Source organism: Haliotis rubra, unplaced genomic scaffold (assembly GCF_003918875.1).
Source record: "Haliotis rubra isolate DU_JTF1 unplaced genomic scaffold, ASM391887v1 Scf124, whole genome shotgun sequence".
Classification (NCBI taxonomy): domain Eukaryota; kingdom Metazoa; phylum Mollusca; class Gastropoda; order Lepetellida; family Haliotidae; genus Haliotis; species Haliotis rubra.
In genome coordinates, this window is record NW_025765159.1 from 283,219 (window position 1) to 301,920 (window position 18,702).

General features: G+C 38.6%; 1 protein-coding gene across 1 annotated transcript in view; it reads left to right on the forward strand.

The window, feature by feature from the left end:
* Positions 1–18,702, forward strand: part of LOC124266201 (gamma-aminobutyric acid receptor subunit beta-like) — a 78,958-nt gene that overhangs the window by 34,846 nt on the left and 25,410 nt on the right. The window contains exons 4-5 of the mRNA XM_046701005.1: positions 4,516–4,736; positions 9,116–9,198. Coding sequence (XP_046556961.1) covers positions 4,516–4,736; positions 9,116–9,198 — 304 coding nt within the window. The remainder of the gene's footprint in view (positions 1–4,515; positions 4,737–9,115; positions 9,199–18,702) is intronic.

Here is an 18,702-nt window from a genome sequence, read left to right on the forward strand (position 1 = left end):
TTTTTCTCAGAACGGTAATCCTAAGAGCAGAATTCTAGGTTATAATGCCACCGGTTTTAATATGAGTATCGTTATAATGCCACGCTTGTTGTAATACGAATGCTGGTGTGTCTTGTAATACTAATTTGTAAATATATAATATAATAATATTGAATATTGACAACAAATTGGCAATGTAGTTAGGTGACAATTCCTACTTCGAAATCGGCAGACTATTGATCCCAGTTGCCTTAACATCTAATCTTGACGCAGATAATTATCTGCTTTCTTAAAATAACGAAGTCATTAGCTTGATACTAATTATTTTAGCTTTTTCTATACACTCTGTGTGTGTCGTTTTGGTGTTGATAATGTTGCATTTCAACACTATTTCGTTGTCGGTAATGGGTCAGGTTGACATGCAAGTCCTGTTTCAAATCACATGATTTAAGCGTGAAATACTTCCCTTGAGGAATAATATCCACTGACTAGGAGAAATCAGAGGCTCAACTGTGAATCATTGTTGAAACCGAATAACTGCTGTATTTGTGAAATTGACAATGCTACGACAGCTATGGATAACCTTTCTTTTATCTGTCATGCAATTCAAGCACGATTTCCGAAAGCATCCTTTTGCAATGTACAATCTACAGAACTTGACATCTATCATAGGAAATATTATGCTACCTTGACAGACCAATTTCGTTTTTCCATAATCAATGGTCTAAAAGGAAATATCCGTGATGGCTGTTGCTATAGATGGGTTGTTCGGTGCAACCAGCCGTAGACAAGCCTTTTCTTGAGAGCTCAAACAAGCACCAAGGTTAGGAATGGTCATGACCCAGAAAATCTGGAACCTCTATGCCACTGGTGACTTCGCTCCATTCAACCCCCTGATTGGTCAATAAAACCATATTGATGTGAAAGATGGCTTTGCTAATCATTTCAGATGTCATCACCACCCATTCTCGTTCGGGGAATCTCGCATTTGAATTTCCAATTGCTGAAGTATCATTTGAAGATAAAGAATGGAATATTCTGTATTGATCATAATGACCCCATGGTATATGATGAATGCTTCTTGGGGATGTTATGTTACCATAAATAGTCATTATCGAGCAGTGACGTGAAGAATGACGACAGACTTACTGTTTGATAAAGGGGAAGTTGGGTAGCCTAGTGTTTAAAGCGTTCGCTCGTCAAGCCGAAGACCCGGGTTCGATTCCCCACATGGGCACAATGTGTGAAGCCCATTTCTGGTGTCCCCCGCTGTGATATTGCTGGAATATTACAAAAAACCAAACTCACTGTTTGATAAAGGAACTGGCACCTTTTCCGAAACAAAAACAACAACAAATAAACAAGAAACACAAATGATATTCAAAACTACAAATTCACAAATAATGTGTACTTTGACTATGTAGTCTTAAATGCTTGTTAAACATATTAATGTGTGGGAACTTCCAATGACTAGATGACTTGATCACCCATTATGTGAACCTCGCTGTAGTATTCTCGTGATCGAGAATGTAGTATTGGTATGAGGTTCCATAACATCGGCTCTCCAATGATTTACAGATTTACAGGTGTTTTGTGCGTGAGTGAATATAGTTTTACGTCGCTTTTAGCAATATTCCAGCAATATCACGTGGAGGGACACCAGAAATGGACTTCACACACTGTACCAACTGTTGGGAATCGAACCCGGGTCTTCGGCGTGAGAAGCGCAGGCTTTAACCACTAGGCTATCCCAACGCCCCTTTACAAGATGAACAAAATTGTATCAAATAGTGCTGTTTTCTATCATTTGTATCAGCTTATCAGCTTATCAGCTAATCCGCATATAACTTTGACCCAATATTTGTGAAAGTGATTGGCCCAGTATTATGTACCCAGATGATTTGATACTGTTAACTGTCTCGAACATTGCAGTAATCTTCATTGTATACAGACATCAATGTTCTACCAAATCTTTGAAGAGTGTTTCAGTTGCATTATGACCCGTCAGCTCCGTTCAACGTCACAAAATTTGGAATATCTCTATCAGATTTAATAACGTCGGAATCTTGATAAAAAAAAATTTCTAAATTCGCCACAATTGCACAAGGTATTCTCGATGAGTCGAAGCATCTCCCGTTCTACAGATAACATCCAGATCGAGGTTACCGTAGTACATTTCACATCGAAACCATAGAACATTTCAAAGAATTATTCTATCTCAAGTAATTATCCCACGAAAATACTTGTAAAGCCTGGTGAGTGCAATTCCACTGGCACTTTGTATGTACCATTGATCAATGCCCAGAAGACGTCATGTTCTTTTATTGATACTGTCAAGAACGTAATTAATGGAATGGTGCAGATAGGTCACGTATGTACTACCCATGAGGGCAATGGTCAGAGATAAGAAGTCGTCATATGATAATGTGGAATAGAGCTTTCAGACAGATCATCTTACACGGATATGTAAGATACGTAGGCTATGTGTGGCACTTGTTCCTCGAACACTTAGGTAATGAGTGAGTGAGAATGGGTTTACGCCACTTTTAGCAATATTCCAGCAATATCACGGCGTTGGACATCCGAAACGGGCTTCACATATTGCACCATGTGGAGAATCGAACCGGGTCTTCGTCGTGATGCTTTAACCACTAGGCTATCTCACCCCTCCCTTGAGTAATAAGATACTGAAGAATAGCTAAGTATGTTTTATGTGTATCTAAACACTTAGATATGCTTGTATTTATATCAAAACATTCATATGTGAATACATAATGCCCTCCTGGTCGCTGAGTCTGCTAGAGTTAAGTGAGTGAGTGAGTTTAGTTTTACGCCGCACTCAGCAATATTCCTGCTATATGGCGGCGGTCTATAAATAATCGAGTCTGGACCAGACGATCCAGGGATCAACATCATGAACATCGATCTACGCAATTGGGATACGATGACATGTGTCAACCCAATCAGCGAGCCGTTAGTCGCCTCTTACGTCAAGCATGGGTTACTGAAGATCAATTCCAACCCTGATCTTCAAGGGTTGCTAGAGTTAAGCCGTATTCTAAGAGTTTGGGTTGGAATCGCGAATAGGACAACATGTACTACACATCGTAGAACAATCAACTAAAATAGTTACCCCAAATATAACATATGTAACTTTGTAATGCCCATGTAACCAGATGATGAGAAGCTGCTGTAGAAGCAAATACACCATGATGTCAGTAGTATATGACGAAGCTACATGTTTGGACCTTCATGCTTACGACGCTTATGTTTAATTAATTGTTCTCTTGTTTTCTTTGTTACACTTAATATATATACTTTGCCTCCACTTCATATTAAAATTCCTGCTTGACAACGTTACAAGAATTATTATTATTATAGGATATTTATATAGCGCACATATCCACGCAACTAGTACATACTCAAGGCACTGGTATTGTTTCCCTCGATCATTGGATGTCAATCTCATACATTGGATGTATCATCTATCTCAACTCCCCGGGGATCATACACCTCTTGCAGCCACTAGGCGCTCCGAGTTATTGCGGCTTTCTCATCCTTACGAGGTACCCATTCACAGCTGGGTGGACTGGGACACATAGTCACAGTACTTTGTCAAAGTTTACTGCACGTTACTGTACCCGCAACTAGGTGTTTGCACGTATTCATGTGGCCACCATCTGGTCATATACCGACGGATTCGAGGGTTCTTGTGCACAGGGTTGTGTACTGTACACTAGGGTTGTGACAACACTGAAAGAGTCTGCACACAAAGTTGACTCCAGGGTCTTTACACCCGGTCACAGGTTGGCTCGATCTCGACACCTGAAGCTCGCTGGGTCACTAGCCTGGCGCCTTAGCCAGCTCGCCCACCATGCCCCATCTGTATCGAAACGTCGCACACTCATAATAAAGAAGTTGTTATCCATAATGTTTGTCTGTATTATGCTTACCAAGTTTCATATCATCGGAAAACAAAAATATTCCTATTGATATGGTCGTTTTTCCTTGACACACATTGATGTTTCAAGATCATTCATGATATCGCAACAGAACATCTCACAGCATTCAGTAGATAGAACACCCTTGAACTTTCATTGCCTGATGGGTTCAATGGTGTGCACATACGTACTCAGTCATGGATGTGAAATAACGTTTCTCATCCATGCCTATGCAAATATGGCTTAATTTCGATTGGTTGATCAAAGCACCGCGTGACTAGTTTCTGCTAAATCTGCGCTCATAACATGTTTATTGAATAGTTGATCTTTACCAATATATTTGATAAATGGGTTGTTATATTGCTTTGATATTGCCGTTGCGAGGTTAGAGTTGAACTCACTGGCTGAAAAAAACAGGCCAAACAACTATTATCGTATATGGTTGATGAAGCTGTATCAATGCTATCTGAGGATATTATTAACATTTATGTGTAAATATTATTACTAATATACTCTGTATGATCAGTTTCCATGACTGTCAAATCATTTCAAATTATTGCATATTGAATCATATCCTTCTTTGATCTGTTGACAGGATTACACCATTACCATGTATCTAAACCAATACTGGCGAGATGACCGCCTCCAGTTTTCGGGAGGCAACGAGAGTATGACGCTCACGGGAGAATTTGCCGAGAGGATATGGGTACCTGACACGTTTCTGGCCAATGACAAAAACTCATATCTTCATGATGTCACCGAAAAAAATAAAATGATTCGTCTCTATGCCAACGGATCAATCGTTTATGGAATGAGGTGAGTTTTTGAGCTAGCACTGAAATGTATTCCAGCGGACATTCAATAATTAAAGCTCCATCGTCCAAATTGCATTCCTCGAAACGAATGAATTTGAATGTCGGAGTATTATCAATTTTCTTAGTCTGAATGAATGCAATCCAAAACGTCATGGATGTCTTGTCAAGCACATTTGAAAATCGCAAATTAAATATTACAAAATGAAATACCTTTAACGTTGTGTTATTCAAGGTGTATATCGGTTTATAATTCAACCAATTTAGTAAATACGTTCAGCACGGCTTACCGTACATATTGTATCTGCATTTTAAAGTCATTACACCAATCAACAACTCTCTGTACAATTCTCCAGTTGTCGTTAAGATCGTATCTACACAAGCCTAATGCGGCAAGGTTTACCAAAGTATCGTTGAGAGGTCAGAAGGAACTATCTCTAACTATGATTCCTTCCGTTTACAGGCGTTGTCAATGTAATCAATATGAAAGCTCTTTTCTAACACGAAAAGCTACGATTGCTTTATTCAGTCTCGAATGTTTTCTTTGATGTTAAATCACGTTAAAGTGGATGCTTGAAAAATGCATTGATTTCTCTCTAAAGATCCTGAAAGTTTGCAAAGTCCCTATCTCAGTCCGCTTGAATCTAGAAACCACTACTTGTGTGAGGTCACCATAGACATTTGCAAAGAATTTTTTTTCTGTCGGTTTATAAGGCTTCTCAAGATCTCACAGACATCTTTTGTATGATATAATAGTTAATATTTAACGTTACTCTTGCTTAATTCCTAATGTGCATGAAAATTACATGATAGAGTATTCAAACGTGGATACGACTATTTGGACAAGTGAAACAATATGTTTTCTGTCATGTGAATGTCACCCATATTGATGTGTCAGGGAAGATCATGTTACATGAACGGTCACTCTGTTACACCCCATATCGATGTGTCAGAGACGATCATGTTACATGAACGGTCACTGTGACACCACATATCGATGTGTCAGAGACGATCATGTTACATGAACGGTCACTGTGACACCTCTTATTGATGTGTCAGAGACGATCATGTTACATAAACGGTCGCTTTGTGACACCTCATATGGATGTGTTAGAGAAGATCATGTTACATGAACGGTCGCTCTGTGACACCTCATATCGATGTGTCAGAGACGATCATGTTACATGAACGGTCACTCTGTTACAACCCATATCGATGTGTCAGAGACGATCATGTTACATGAACGGTCACTGTGACACCACATATCGATGTGTCAGAGAAGATCATGTTACATGAACGGTCACTCTGTTACACCCCATATCGATGTGTCAGAGACGATTATGTTACATGAACGGTCACTCTGTTACAACCCATATCGATGTGTCAGAGACGATCATGTTACATGAACGGTCACTCTGTGACACCACATATCGATGTGTCAGAGAAGATCATGTTACATAAACGGTCGCTTTGTGACACCTCATATGGATGTGTTAGAGAAGATCATGTTTCATGAACGGTCGCTCTGTGACAACTCATATCGATGTGTCAGAGAAGAGCATGTAACATGAACGGTCACTCTGTTACACCTCATATCGATGTGTTAAAGAAGAACATGTTGCATGAACTGTCACTCTATAACACCTCATATCGATGTGACAGAGAACAGCATGTTACATGAGTGGTCACTCTATAACATCGCATATCGATGTGTCAGAGAAGAGCATGTTACATGAACTGTCACTCTATAACACTTCATATCGATGTGACAGAGAACAGCATGTTACATGAACTGTCACTCTGTGACACTTCATATCGATGTGTCAGAGAAGAGCATGTTACATGAACTGTCACTCTATAACACTTCATATCGATGTGACAGAGAACAGCATGTTACATGAACTGTCACTCTGTGACACCTCATATCGATGTGTCAGAGAAGAGCATGTTACATGAACTGTCACTCTATAACACTTCATATCGGTGTGTCAGAGAAGAGCATGTTACATGAACTGTCACTCTATAACACTTCATATCGGTGTGACAGAGAACAGCATGTTACATGAACTGTCACTCTATAACACTTCATATCGATGTGACAGAGAAGAGCATGTTACATGAACTGTCACTCTATAACACCTCATATCGATGTGTCAGAGAAGAGCATGTTACATGAACTGTCACTCTATAACACTTCATATCGATGTGACAGAGAAGAGCATGTTACATGAACTGTCACTCTGTGACACCTCATATCGATGTGTCAGAGAAGAGCATGTTACATGAACTGTCACTCTATAACACTTCATATCGGTGTGTCAGAGAAGAGCATGTTACATGAACTGTCACTCTATAACACTTCATATCGGTGTGTCAGAGAACAGCATGTTACATGAACTGTCACTCTATAACACTTCATATCGATGTGACAGAGAACAGCATGTTACATGAACTGTCACTCTGTGACACCTCATATCGATGTGTCAGAGAAGAGCATGTTACATGAACTGTCACTCTATAACACTTCATATCGGTGTGTCAGAGAAGAGCATGTTACATGAACTGTCACTCTATAACACTTCATATCGGTGTGTCAGAGAAGAGCATGTTACATGAACTGTCACTCTATAACACTTCATATCGATGTGACAGAGAAGAGCATGTTACATGAACTGTCACTCTATAACACCTCATATCGATGTGACAGAGAAGAGCATGTTACATGAACTGTCACTCTATAACACCTCATATCGATGTGTCAGAGAAGATCATGTTATATGAACGGTCACTGTGACACCACATATCGATGTGTCAGAGACGATCATGTTACATGAACGGTCACTGTGACACCACATATCGATGTGTCAGAGACGATCATGTTACATGAACGGTCACTGTGACACCACATATCGATGTGTCAGAGAAGATCATGTTATATGAACGGTCACTGTGACACCACATATCGATGTGTCAGAGACGATCATGTTATATGAACGGTCACTGTGACACCACATATCGATGTGTCAGAGACGATCATGTTACATGAACGGTCACTGTGACACCACATATCGATGTGTCAGAGAAGATCATGTTACATAAACGGTCGCTTTGTGACACCTCATATGGATGTGTTAGAGAAGATCATGTTTCATGAACGGTCGCTCTGTGACAACTCATATCGATGTGTCAGAGAAGATCATGTTACATGAACGGTCGCTCTGTGACACCTCATATCGATGTGTCAGAGAAGATCATGTTACATGAACGGTCACTCTGTGACACCTCATATCGATGTGTTAAAGAAGAACATGTTGCATGAACTGTCACTCTATAACACCTCATATCGATGTGACAGAGAACAGCATGTTACATGAGTGGTCACTCTATAACATCTCATATCGATGTTTCAGAGAAGAGCATGTTACATGAACTGTCACTCTATAACACTTCATATCGATGTGACAGAGAACAGCATGTTACATGAACTGTCACTCTGTGACACTTCATATCGATGTGTCAGAGAAGAGCATGTTACATGAACTGTCACTCTATAACACTTCATATCGGTGTGTCAGAGAAGAGCATGTTACATGAACTGTCACTCTATAACACTTCATATCGATGTGACAGAGAACAGCATGTTACATGAACTGTCACTCTGTGACACTTCATATCGATGTGTCAGAGAAGAGCATGTTACATGAACTGTCACTCTATAACACTTCATATCGATGTGACAGAGAACAGCATATCGGTGTGTGTGTCAGAGAAGAGCATGTTACATGAACTGTCACTCTATAACTCGGTGTGTCAGATAACACTTCATATCGGTGTGTCAGAGAAGAGCATGTTACATGAACTGTCACTCTATAACACTTCATATCGATGTGTGTCACTCTATAACACCTCATATCGATGTGTCAGAGAAGACTATGTCATATGAACGGTCACTCTGACACCTCGGTGTCATCAATGTCACTCTATAATACAGAGAAGAAGGAATGAAAAGTCATTCGGCGTCAGCTCATATCATGAGAAATGGTGTGTCAATAATTTTAACAAGGATGTAAATGGCGGTTTTAAATTGAATCTTCAGCCAAACAAATTAAACCTTTTTATTCATATTTGACAAGAAAGGTTTTACAAATTGATATTTTGTTCAGGAAATGTATAATTAAACAATTACTTTTTTAAGAATTCATTCAGAGTAGCACACCCAACTGTGATTAAACATACAATATCTGTTCCCAATTGACTTGTCTTTTCTCAGCGGAAACTTTTTCCCCTCTTCATTCTTGTGTTCTATTACGAAAACCAATTCCAAGCTTGTTTCGTGAATTGCAGGATGTCTTGGTTGATTCATGTAACTTTAATTGTTTCCAGGTTCACGACAACTCTGGCATGTATGATGGATTTACATAATTATCCCCTCGACCAGCAAAAGTGTTCAGTTGAGATTGAAAGTTGTAAGTACACCATACTGACAGTTGAAATAGATTCGATTTAATCAACGCTCCTGCTTCTGAACCAATAGTCTGGAAACAGAAGAATATTCATTGCAACATGCCTAACTTTCAGTAGTACGCGTTGGAGAAACCCAACGTTCAAGAAAACATATTTTCGTGTTATTATCATAGAAGTACATTTTCTTTGATCTTCTCGTCCTGTTTTTATACGTCTAGGGTTTGCTTCCTGCAACAGCGACTTTGAAGCAGAGTTTGTTTTAGCAGTAGACACTTTTCCTTGCACAGTATGTTAAATTATCTTTTGAGTATTTTCCTCTGTTTTGATGACTCTCGAAGGGTAAAATGACATAAGGAAATTGACTCTTTGCGCAGCCTACACAGATGTTAGGCCGGAGAACAAAAGTGTGGAAATAGGTGTCAACCCTGAGGTACCCACTATAAATTGGGTTTAAACGACGTTATTATTCCGCAGTGTGTATCATAACAAAGCCAGTGCATGGCGTGTGTTTCTGGTTATTTCTGCTTAGTTATCTGAATAACTTTATAGAGAGTTGGTGCAGTGTGTGAAATAGTTTCCAAATTTTGCTAGCCAGTCGGGCTAGCTATGCCTGAAAGTTACTAGCCCACGAAATAATTCACTAGCCCGAAATTTGAATGTAGACACGGGTTTCATCATTAAGCTGCTAACATGATGAACATTTTTATTAGGCCATAATCTTGCATGATTTAAAAGTGTATTATAACTTAACAAGTCGGAGAGTGTGATACATTTACAAAATGACCCCATTGTGAAAATTAACTTGCCAATCGGGCCAGTGACTGTGAAAATGTACTGGCCCGACTGGATGTTTACTAGGCACGGGCTAGCGGGCCAGTGGCTATTTCGCACACTGAGTTGGTGAGTGACTTTGGTTTCACGCCGCTTTTAGCAACATTCCAGCAATATCTCGGCGGGGACACCAGAAATGGGCTTCATACCCATGTGGGGAATCGGACCCGGGTCTTCAGCGTAACGAACGAACGCTTTAACCACTAGTTATCCCGAATAACTTTATAGCAATGACTTGCGTTAAATTTATATTTTACGTTCATTATTTCAAAATAATAACCTAAAAGTGAACAAACATCATATATTTACGTTATTCTTGTTTGCACAATTAAGTTATGCACATGACTGAACCTGACTGAATAACTATAGACACAATCTCTAGATATCGGGCAACATTATGACGGCACATTAGGCCCTGCAGTGTCAATCGTAGTGTCACATTATTTTCTGGAGCCACAGGTGACTTCGATAGTCTTCGAGATTTCGAGTTAAAGAGTTTTCATAAATCTTCTTGATATTGACAAGTAGGTCCATAGCTGCATGAAGTCTTGGATCTTCTCTTGCTAAGAGTGGCCAGGTGTTTTCTTCTGTACGAAAAGAATCTCATTATTGAAAATAGTCAGACATGCAGAGAAAGCTATTACATGGAATAGATGAGCGAAACATAAAGCAATATAGCCGACGAGCCTACAAAAATACATTCCTTCCTCGAAATACTGCTAATTAGAAAGTGATTTGTTGCTGCAATACATTCTCTCTTTTATGCAACATTCTACAAAATGCATAATATAATGGAGCATGAAAAATTGCATGTCAGTTCAAGAAGCCCATAATCTTTCTTTTGCTGTTTAAACAGACCATTTCCTTTGTGCTAATCAAAATTGTTTTTGTGCATCGTTAAAGAAACGTTGCTTCAACACATCTGAGCTGATGGTTTGTTTTTATCCTAAATATTTACGACAATGTTTATATACAACGGGCGGTCTTGCAATGGCGTGAAAAACACGTAAACTGCAATGTTATTAAGCATGACAGTGACAGCGCAATTTCTAGCATGTCATCTCCCAAATAGATACCACCGTCTGAATGACATCTAAAGATTGGCTTGCCGTACGATGTCTGTTTTAAATCGATTGATCAGCAAGATTAGATGTACAATAAAAAGTCAGATCATAAGCCAAGCCAACATGACAACGTTAGTACCCACTTTACGACGTGTCCATAAAACTCTCTGAAAATGCAAATGCAATATTTCCTGAAAAGCACTAAAACATGCCTGCAGGGTGTGAAGAGTGGAGTGTCCACGTCGGAGTGTCCACGTCGGATTGTCCACGTCGTAATGGAACGCATCATTGTGTGACAAGTCAATCACATACCGAATGTTGTATGATGTTCCATTTGTCGTCTCCCGAAGTACTTAGTCCATGATATGTGTATTACAATATCAGGTTTTTAGACAAGCTCAATATTGACAGAATATACAGTGAAAAATCGCCATTTAACATATAAACGAGTCTTACAACCTTGTGTTTACAAAAAACAAGAAATAAAAAAACCTGATTCTGTGAGATGTGAATTGGAATAATATCAACACAAATATATTCTTTCTTTCGTTCTTTTTCTAAAACTGCCAGTCTAACCTATAGAAGCCACGCGATAGAAACATACTTCGACAAACGATTTGCCAATTCCAGCAAAACGCTTTGTCTGTTTTTCGACTTACACGACACCTTGGTATTTACGATCGGATCATCTAGTAAAGTCATCTTACTGTCTGAAGCATCTGTGTAATTATTTGACAACACTAGCACTTCCATTCGTTTACTACCCGGGTTACCAACCAACTGTGCCATGGCATATGATATGTACACAACTCGTCAGGTGATACTATCAACAACTATTTCGGGAAACCATCTGTTTACTACTAGCACCACGACTAATGAGACTTAATATCATATATCAAGAGAATGTAGTTTGTGATTGTATTCTGTACTATATCCGATTCAATGCATCATCATGTACTAACACCCATGAAGATTCAGGTTAGAATTGATCTTCAACAACCCATGCTTGTAATGGATACGGTGGTCAGGCACGCTGACCTAGTTGACACATGTCACCGTATCCCATCGACGTGGAGCAATGCTCATGATGTCAATCACTGGATTGTCTGTTCCAGATTCGATTATTTACAGACCGCCGACATACAGCTGGAAAATTGCTGAGTGCGGCGTTAAACAACTCACAAACAAACATGCACGATATATGTAAAGAGCGATCTTCAGTGTCAACGTGCCTGTTTCTGAAGGATGAGGTCGGCAAAAATCACTGCCTCTATGACGTCATTGCCAAATTTGAAAATGTACAGGCAAGTCTTCCATCAATACATTTCATCTTGGATGAATATAACCGTCTTGTTTGTGTGCCCGATGATAACAGTACTCCATTTCTATAGCGTATTCAGCAAACCCACTAAAGAAGATATGTAATTGAAACGTTTTTTGCAAAAAAGCTGCCACCGGGGTATATTCTTTGTACAGTTAACAATACAAACAGTCTCTACGAAAGTAGTCTCACACGGCGTCTTCTAGATTGACATTATACAGCATCAGAAATGAAATGTATACATATCATTCTATAAATCAAATTTATGTGCCCTCTAGGTAAGTAATTGCTGGAGTTATTCGCTATGGTTCAAATTTGTAAGAGACTGATTCGATTTTAAACCCTTTCTGAAAGTGGTTTCGCTTGAGCATTGATTTTTCTTTCCCGGGCACGTGTCTCGTAGTATAGATTTCCGTTTCCAAAAATGATATTAACATCAAAATTACACACACTCTGCTGTACGTCGATAAATCAAACAGCACACATGTCATATCAGACCGACATTAAATCACATCTTCCTTAAAAAATCATTTTAATTGCGTTCGATCGTATTTATTGATGAAGTGTTAGCCCAATTAGGAGGCATATGCACAGATCTAAAATTATGCATTGCTTTTATGAAATATAGCTTCTTGCCATTGTCAAACATATGTAGGCATTTCCATGAGATGATTGTTTAACTCTTTTACCTCAAAAGGCTTACATTAAAATCCATTATTAAACACAGAAAGTCAGATAACCACTTGGTAGTGTGTTTTCAATAGTTTTATCTTCATCTTGATGAATATATACAACGTCGGTCATTTTAGGAATCATATAGCTCTGAGTTATTCTGACATGAGAAATATTACATAGCAAACAAAACAATTATTTATTACTGCTTACCGTGAAGATCCGAGTAGCGATCTTCAGCAAGCCATTCAAGACGTAAGATGTTAACACGATACTCAGATTATCTGCCTTGGTTATCCCAGTAACGTAGATCGATGCTCATGATGTCAATCATTGGATTGTCTGGTCCAGACTCGATTACTGGCAGATTGCCGTCATAGAGCTGGAATATTGCTGAGTGTGGCGTTAACATTAAAACCAACAAACACCATAACTCACTGGTCATATCTATAAATGTTAAGTGAGAAATAAATGGCATTTTTGCTCCGGAACATTAAGTAAGATCAAAATTCGTCTACTGCCGAGACAGGATATTTATTCTTTAGTAATAGTTTCATACATCAGTGTCGCAGAAATGTTTATGTCCTCATGCTTTATAGCTACACGTTTATTTAAACACTTCAAGTGTTTTTTGACAACGACATACGATGACATGAAATAAAATCTTCACCTTGCATTTTTCAGGACACAAACCCACGTTCTGAACTATCAATATACACAAGGTTTCTGTGACCTGAAATTATATTTTTTCTAACCCTTTTTTCCAAGTTAGAATGGCATCCAATAACACAACATTGATAGCATGTTAAATAACACAGCCTTACATATGGCCATTCACTTCCAGTTTAAACTGAATTCAGCATCTTTTTCATGTGTGCAAGAAAGCGTTAGTGGCATCGTATTGCAGTAAATTATGTCATTAAAAAATGGCTTTATTGATCACCCGCTGTGGAGACGTAACCTCATTTTTTGCGACCAATACTAGGATTTAATAACAAATACTCAACGTCTTCAACAAAACATTCAGTGATAGGCAGTTTTATTGATTCCGTCTCATCGATTTTCTTCAAGTTCATACGATAAGCAGAGACGTTTTGTTTACTTGGTGATGTTTTTGTCACCCCAGTCGTCAAGGATTTCAGTAAAAGCTATCAATAACATTTGGAATTGTTCGGTGTTGCTCTTGAAACACTGAGTATGGGAGGTGTGTGCAATAAATGGATATGTCGGAACCAGATCCAACCAGGGTAGAGTAGGACCCGCTGGGAAAAACGCGTAGTTTTATAACGAGCACAGGCTTGGAAGTTTGAAAGTTATTTGAACAATCTTCAGTGTTTGACAAAGATACAAATATTTATTTTAAATCTACGAAGCGTTTTTCCTTCGGTTTTGAAAACACTGAGGAAGTGATTGATTTCTTGATTTCTCCAGGCATGGGTATTCATCGATTGAAAAAACAAAGTCGTAAAAAAATTGCGGAAGGTTTCGTAGACAAAACTGTTCACGTTGGGTCTAAGAGGCAAATATACTCGCCAGCAGCGTTCAGCGTCTGGATCAGCATGGCCACGTTTTCCACAAGTGATTCGTGTATATCCTGTCTAGTATATGGTTCTGATGAAATGCTTCATATGATCGAAGAGACGTGTCGTGATCGTATTGAGACTATAAGCAATTTGATTAGCCGTGATGCCAAAATGAATATATGTAATCCAAAGAAATACGACTCTATGGCTCCTTCTTTCCACCTACGATTCCAGTGTAAACACATGAGAGAGTCTGATCATTTTTTCCGCAGTCATTTTGAAGTCTCGTCAATATTCGTACGGTGAATACCTTCACAGCCAGAGTATGTTTACATATCACATCAATCATTGCTTACTCGGACACAAAGGATTCTTTTAAAGACAGTAAACAAGAGATCGCCATCAGATTTGTTAGTAGAGCACACGTTGTTGTGGAGTCACGTTGTAAACATGTTTTGATGCTGGTCATGTTAAACTTCCCTATCTGATGACGACTGTATCTTCCATCTTTCCTATTTATCAGGTTGTTAACACGTTTCAAATGGGTCACATTGCTAACTTGTTCCAGATGAGACATCGTGTCAACACAAGATTGGTAAGATGCTTGATGCTTTGAATTAGTCTCGGGTTCACATGTGTCAGATTAGTCAAGTTGTTAGCATGTTTCAGATTGGTCACGGTTGTTAACACATTTAAGATATAAGTGAGGTTTGTTAACAAGTTGCAGATTGGACATGTTTCTTAATATTTGACAAGAAGAACGAAGTCTTTTAAATGTTCCAGATTTGTCAGGATGTAAGCATGTTTCAGATTAGTCAGGTTGTTAGCATGTTCCAGACTGTTCATAGCTGTTCATACATATAGGATATAAGTGAGGGTTGTTAACATATTGGAGTTACGTCATGTTCTATTTGACAATTAGAATTCAGTTGTTTACTTGTTCCAGATTTGTAAAGTGTTAACATGCTTTGGATTTGTCAAGTTCTTTGCATGTTCCAGATTGGTCATGGTTGTTAACACATTTAATATGTAAGTGCGGGTTGTTAACAAGTTGGAGATTGGTCATGTTCTATGAAAGAGACAATTTAAATTAGTTGTTTTCATGTTCCAGATTAGGGAAGAGATTAGCATGTTCTAGATTGCGTATTTTGGTAATGTATTCTAGAATGCATAGGGTTGCCAATGATAATCGAGGTCATATGTTTAACATGTTAAACTACTAACATGTTCCAGATTGGTAACATATTCAAGAATGAATAGGGTTGTAAGCGATATCGAGATTGGTCAAGGTTGTTAGCATGTTTAAGACTATTCAGCGTTAACGCGTTCAAGATTGATCACATTGTTCACGAGCTCCAGACTGGTCATATTTTTAACATGTTAAACTCACGATGTTTCTCTCTTCTTCTTTTGCCCAAATACACTGTATATCCCCTGCGTCGGATCCCCAGCCTTGTATGTACCTAAACAAGACTAACCACTTAGACAGTACACATGATATACCAACGTGCGATACTTCTACAAATAAATGCATATGAAAAGTTTCGAATAGATCCTTGTAAATATATATTATATTTAATGTCTTGAGGAATATGCAAATATTCAGAAGGAATATGTATACAGTAAAACTTTAACTATATATTATAGCAAATACCTTGAAGAAAACACACATATTCGGAATATATTTATCTCAAGACATTTATTATAATATATATTTACAATTTTACTATCACGGAATTGAAAACGATAATTTAGGCGAAATATATGGACAATACTTGAATGAAAAACTCAAATGCTCAGTGGTTGGTAGCATAAGCCAGTAAAGATAAAGACATTAAAGATCATTAAGGATACTTAAGCCTGAATTCCAGTGAACAATGACTCTCAAAGAAAACGTTGCGAATATAACAAAGCTGATGTTTCTATGTTGTCTGTTAATTCAGACAACACGACCTGGAACTGGAACATATAGTCTCAAAACAAACACAGGTATGGCTTGAACAATGTCGCGTTTTTCTTTTGTCATCAGAACTGATAATGATGTCCACAGACATAATCTGACCCAACAATTCTACAAAAACTCTATCTTGGATTTATTTTGGACACTTTACAATACCAACAGAGCTATTTTTTAATTCACACCAGCATCACAACATAATTGATTCAAAGAATTATTCAGCTATTTCAGCATACATCATCACGGTCACAGGCAAAATGCGTTTAAAGGTTTCATTGAGACTTTATAATCAATTAAATTGCCATATACAAGCTAACAGTTCACACAAATGGGCATTTTTGTTTTTTTCAAGAGATAATGCCCGCCCCTCACCAAAGTTTCCAAATAATTCTGGCGACTTGCAGATCCCCTTTTCATGTGTATGAGTAATTTGAGAGAAATATATTGAAACGTCTAACGTCAGATGTAATCAATACCATTCAACAACCCATTTGCTGGTTCTTCTGTACTGCTGTCTTGTATCGTCCCCATCTGACAACGTCAGACGAATGTTGATGTCGAAATGCCTTAAATTCATTGCTACAACGAAATACGTTTGTTGTTCGTGGTTTCATTACGATCTCTGGATTGACTGCATTCCTGTGTTTGATGGCTTTCTCTGTAACTGATCACAAATTAGCGTTCAGTGTGGATCGCGACGTATCTTTCAGTCAGCGTCTTCAAACGACCCACACGTTTGCGCTTCAAACCGGCAGTTCCCTCTGCCGCAATGTTCTTGCAATATTTTGTTAAATGAAGGATTATCCTATAGCTGGTGGTGAATCGAGGACGGTGACCTTTCCAAACTACTTAGAACATCTGTACATTTTCTCTCCAATTCTGAAAGAATCTCTGAAAGTGATTTTATTGATGTGCACCAAGCTTTAAACAGTGTTGAAATTGAAATATTATCAACACTAACAAAACAACTCAAGGCACACCTATACTGCTACCGTCCTTTCTCACGCCTTTTACCTTGGTTCGTTCCTGTCTTGGAACTGTTAATAAAGTACTTCCCTGTTTGGGATCTGTTATTCCCGTACTTTGAATTCCCTGTCTTTGGTCTGTTATTCCCATCCTTTCCTGTCTTGGGTCTGTTATTCCCTTACTTTCCTGTCTTGTGTCTGTTATTCACATGCTTCCCTGTCTTCGATCTGTTATTCCCATATTTCCCTGTTGGATCTGTTAGTCCCATATTTCCCTTTCTGGGTGTGGTATTCCCATACTTACCTGTCTTGGGTCTGTTATTCCCATATTTCCCTGTCTTCGATTTGTTATTCTCATATTGCGCTGTCTTGGGTTTGTTATTCCCTGTCTTGGATCTGTTATTCCCATATATCCATTTCTTGGGTCTGTTATTCCCAAACTTCCCTGTCTTGGGTTAGTTATTCCCATACTTCCCTGTCTTGGATATCTTATCCCCATTCTTCCCTGTCTTGGGCCTGTTATTTCCATACATCCATGGCTTGGGTCTGCAGGCTCCATACCACCCTGTACTGGGTGTATTAGCTCGGTATACCACGGCACTGGTCAATATGCACCTCAGCTTACCTCCAATCACAATAAATGTGTAACTGAGTGAAAGGCAGAAAGATCGCTGACAAATAAGTAATAATATTGCAACATCAACATACTTAATCATTGTTTGACAGATAATTGTTCCCAGTGGTGGCGACAATAGTTTTGTCTTACATAAAGGATACAGATGCAACACTCAAGAGCGGTGGACTCATCACGCCGAAGGCCAAGGTTGGATTCTCAACATAGGTAGAAGCCAATTTCTGGTGTGCCCGACATTCTAATTTTAGAATAGAGTCCAACACAGAGTAACACACCAGACACACTGACCAAAGAGCCAAATCTTGGTCACAATCAAAACTTTTCAAACCGCACGGTTGCTATTCTTGACTTCTGTTATGTAACCCGTAGGGCAGAAGAAACCTGTTCATCTCAGGCAAGAACCGACGATATTTCTACCATCCTATAAGCGCACCAACACACGAAGACTAAACTCAGTTGATATTAACTTAAGTGATATGTCAGCCATGTATGAATTAAAAGAAAAAATGCAATAATCCAGAATTTAATCAAATCTTAAG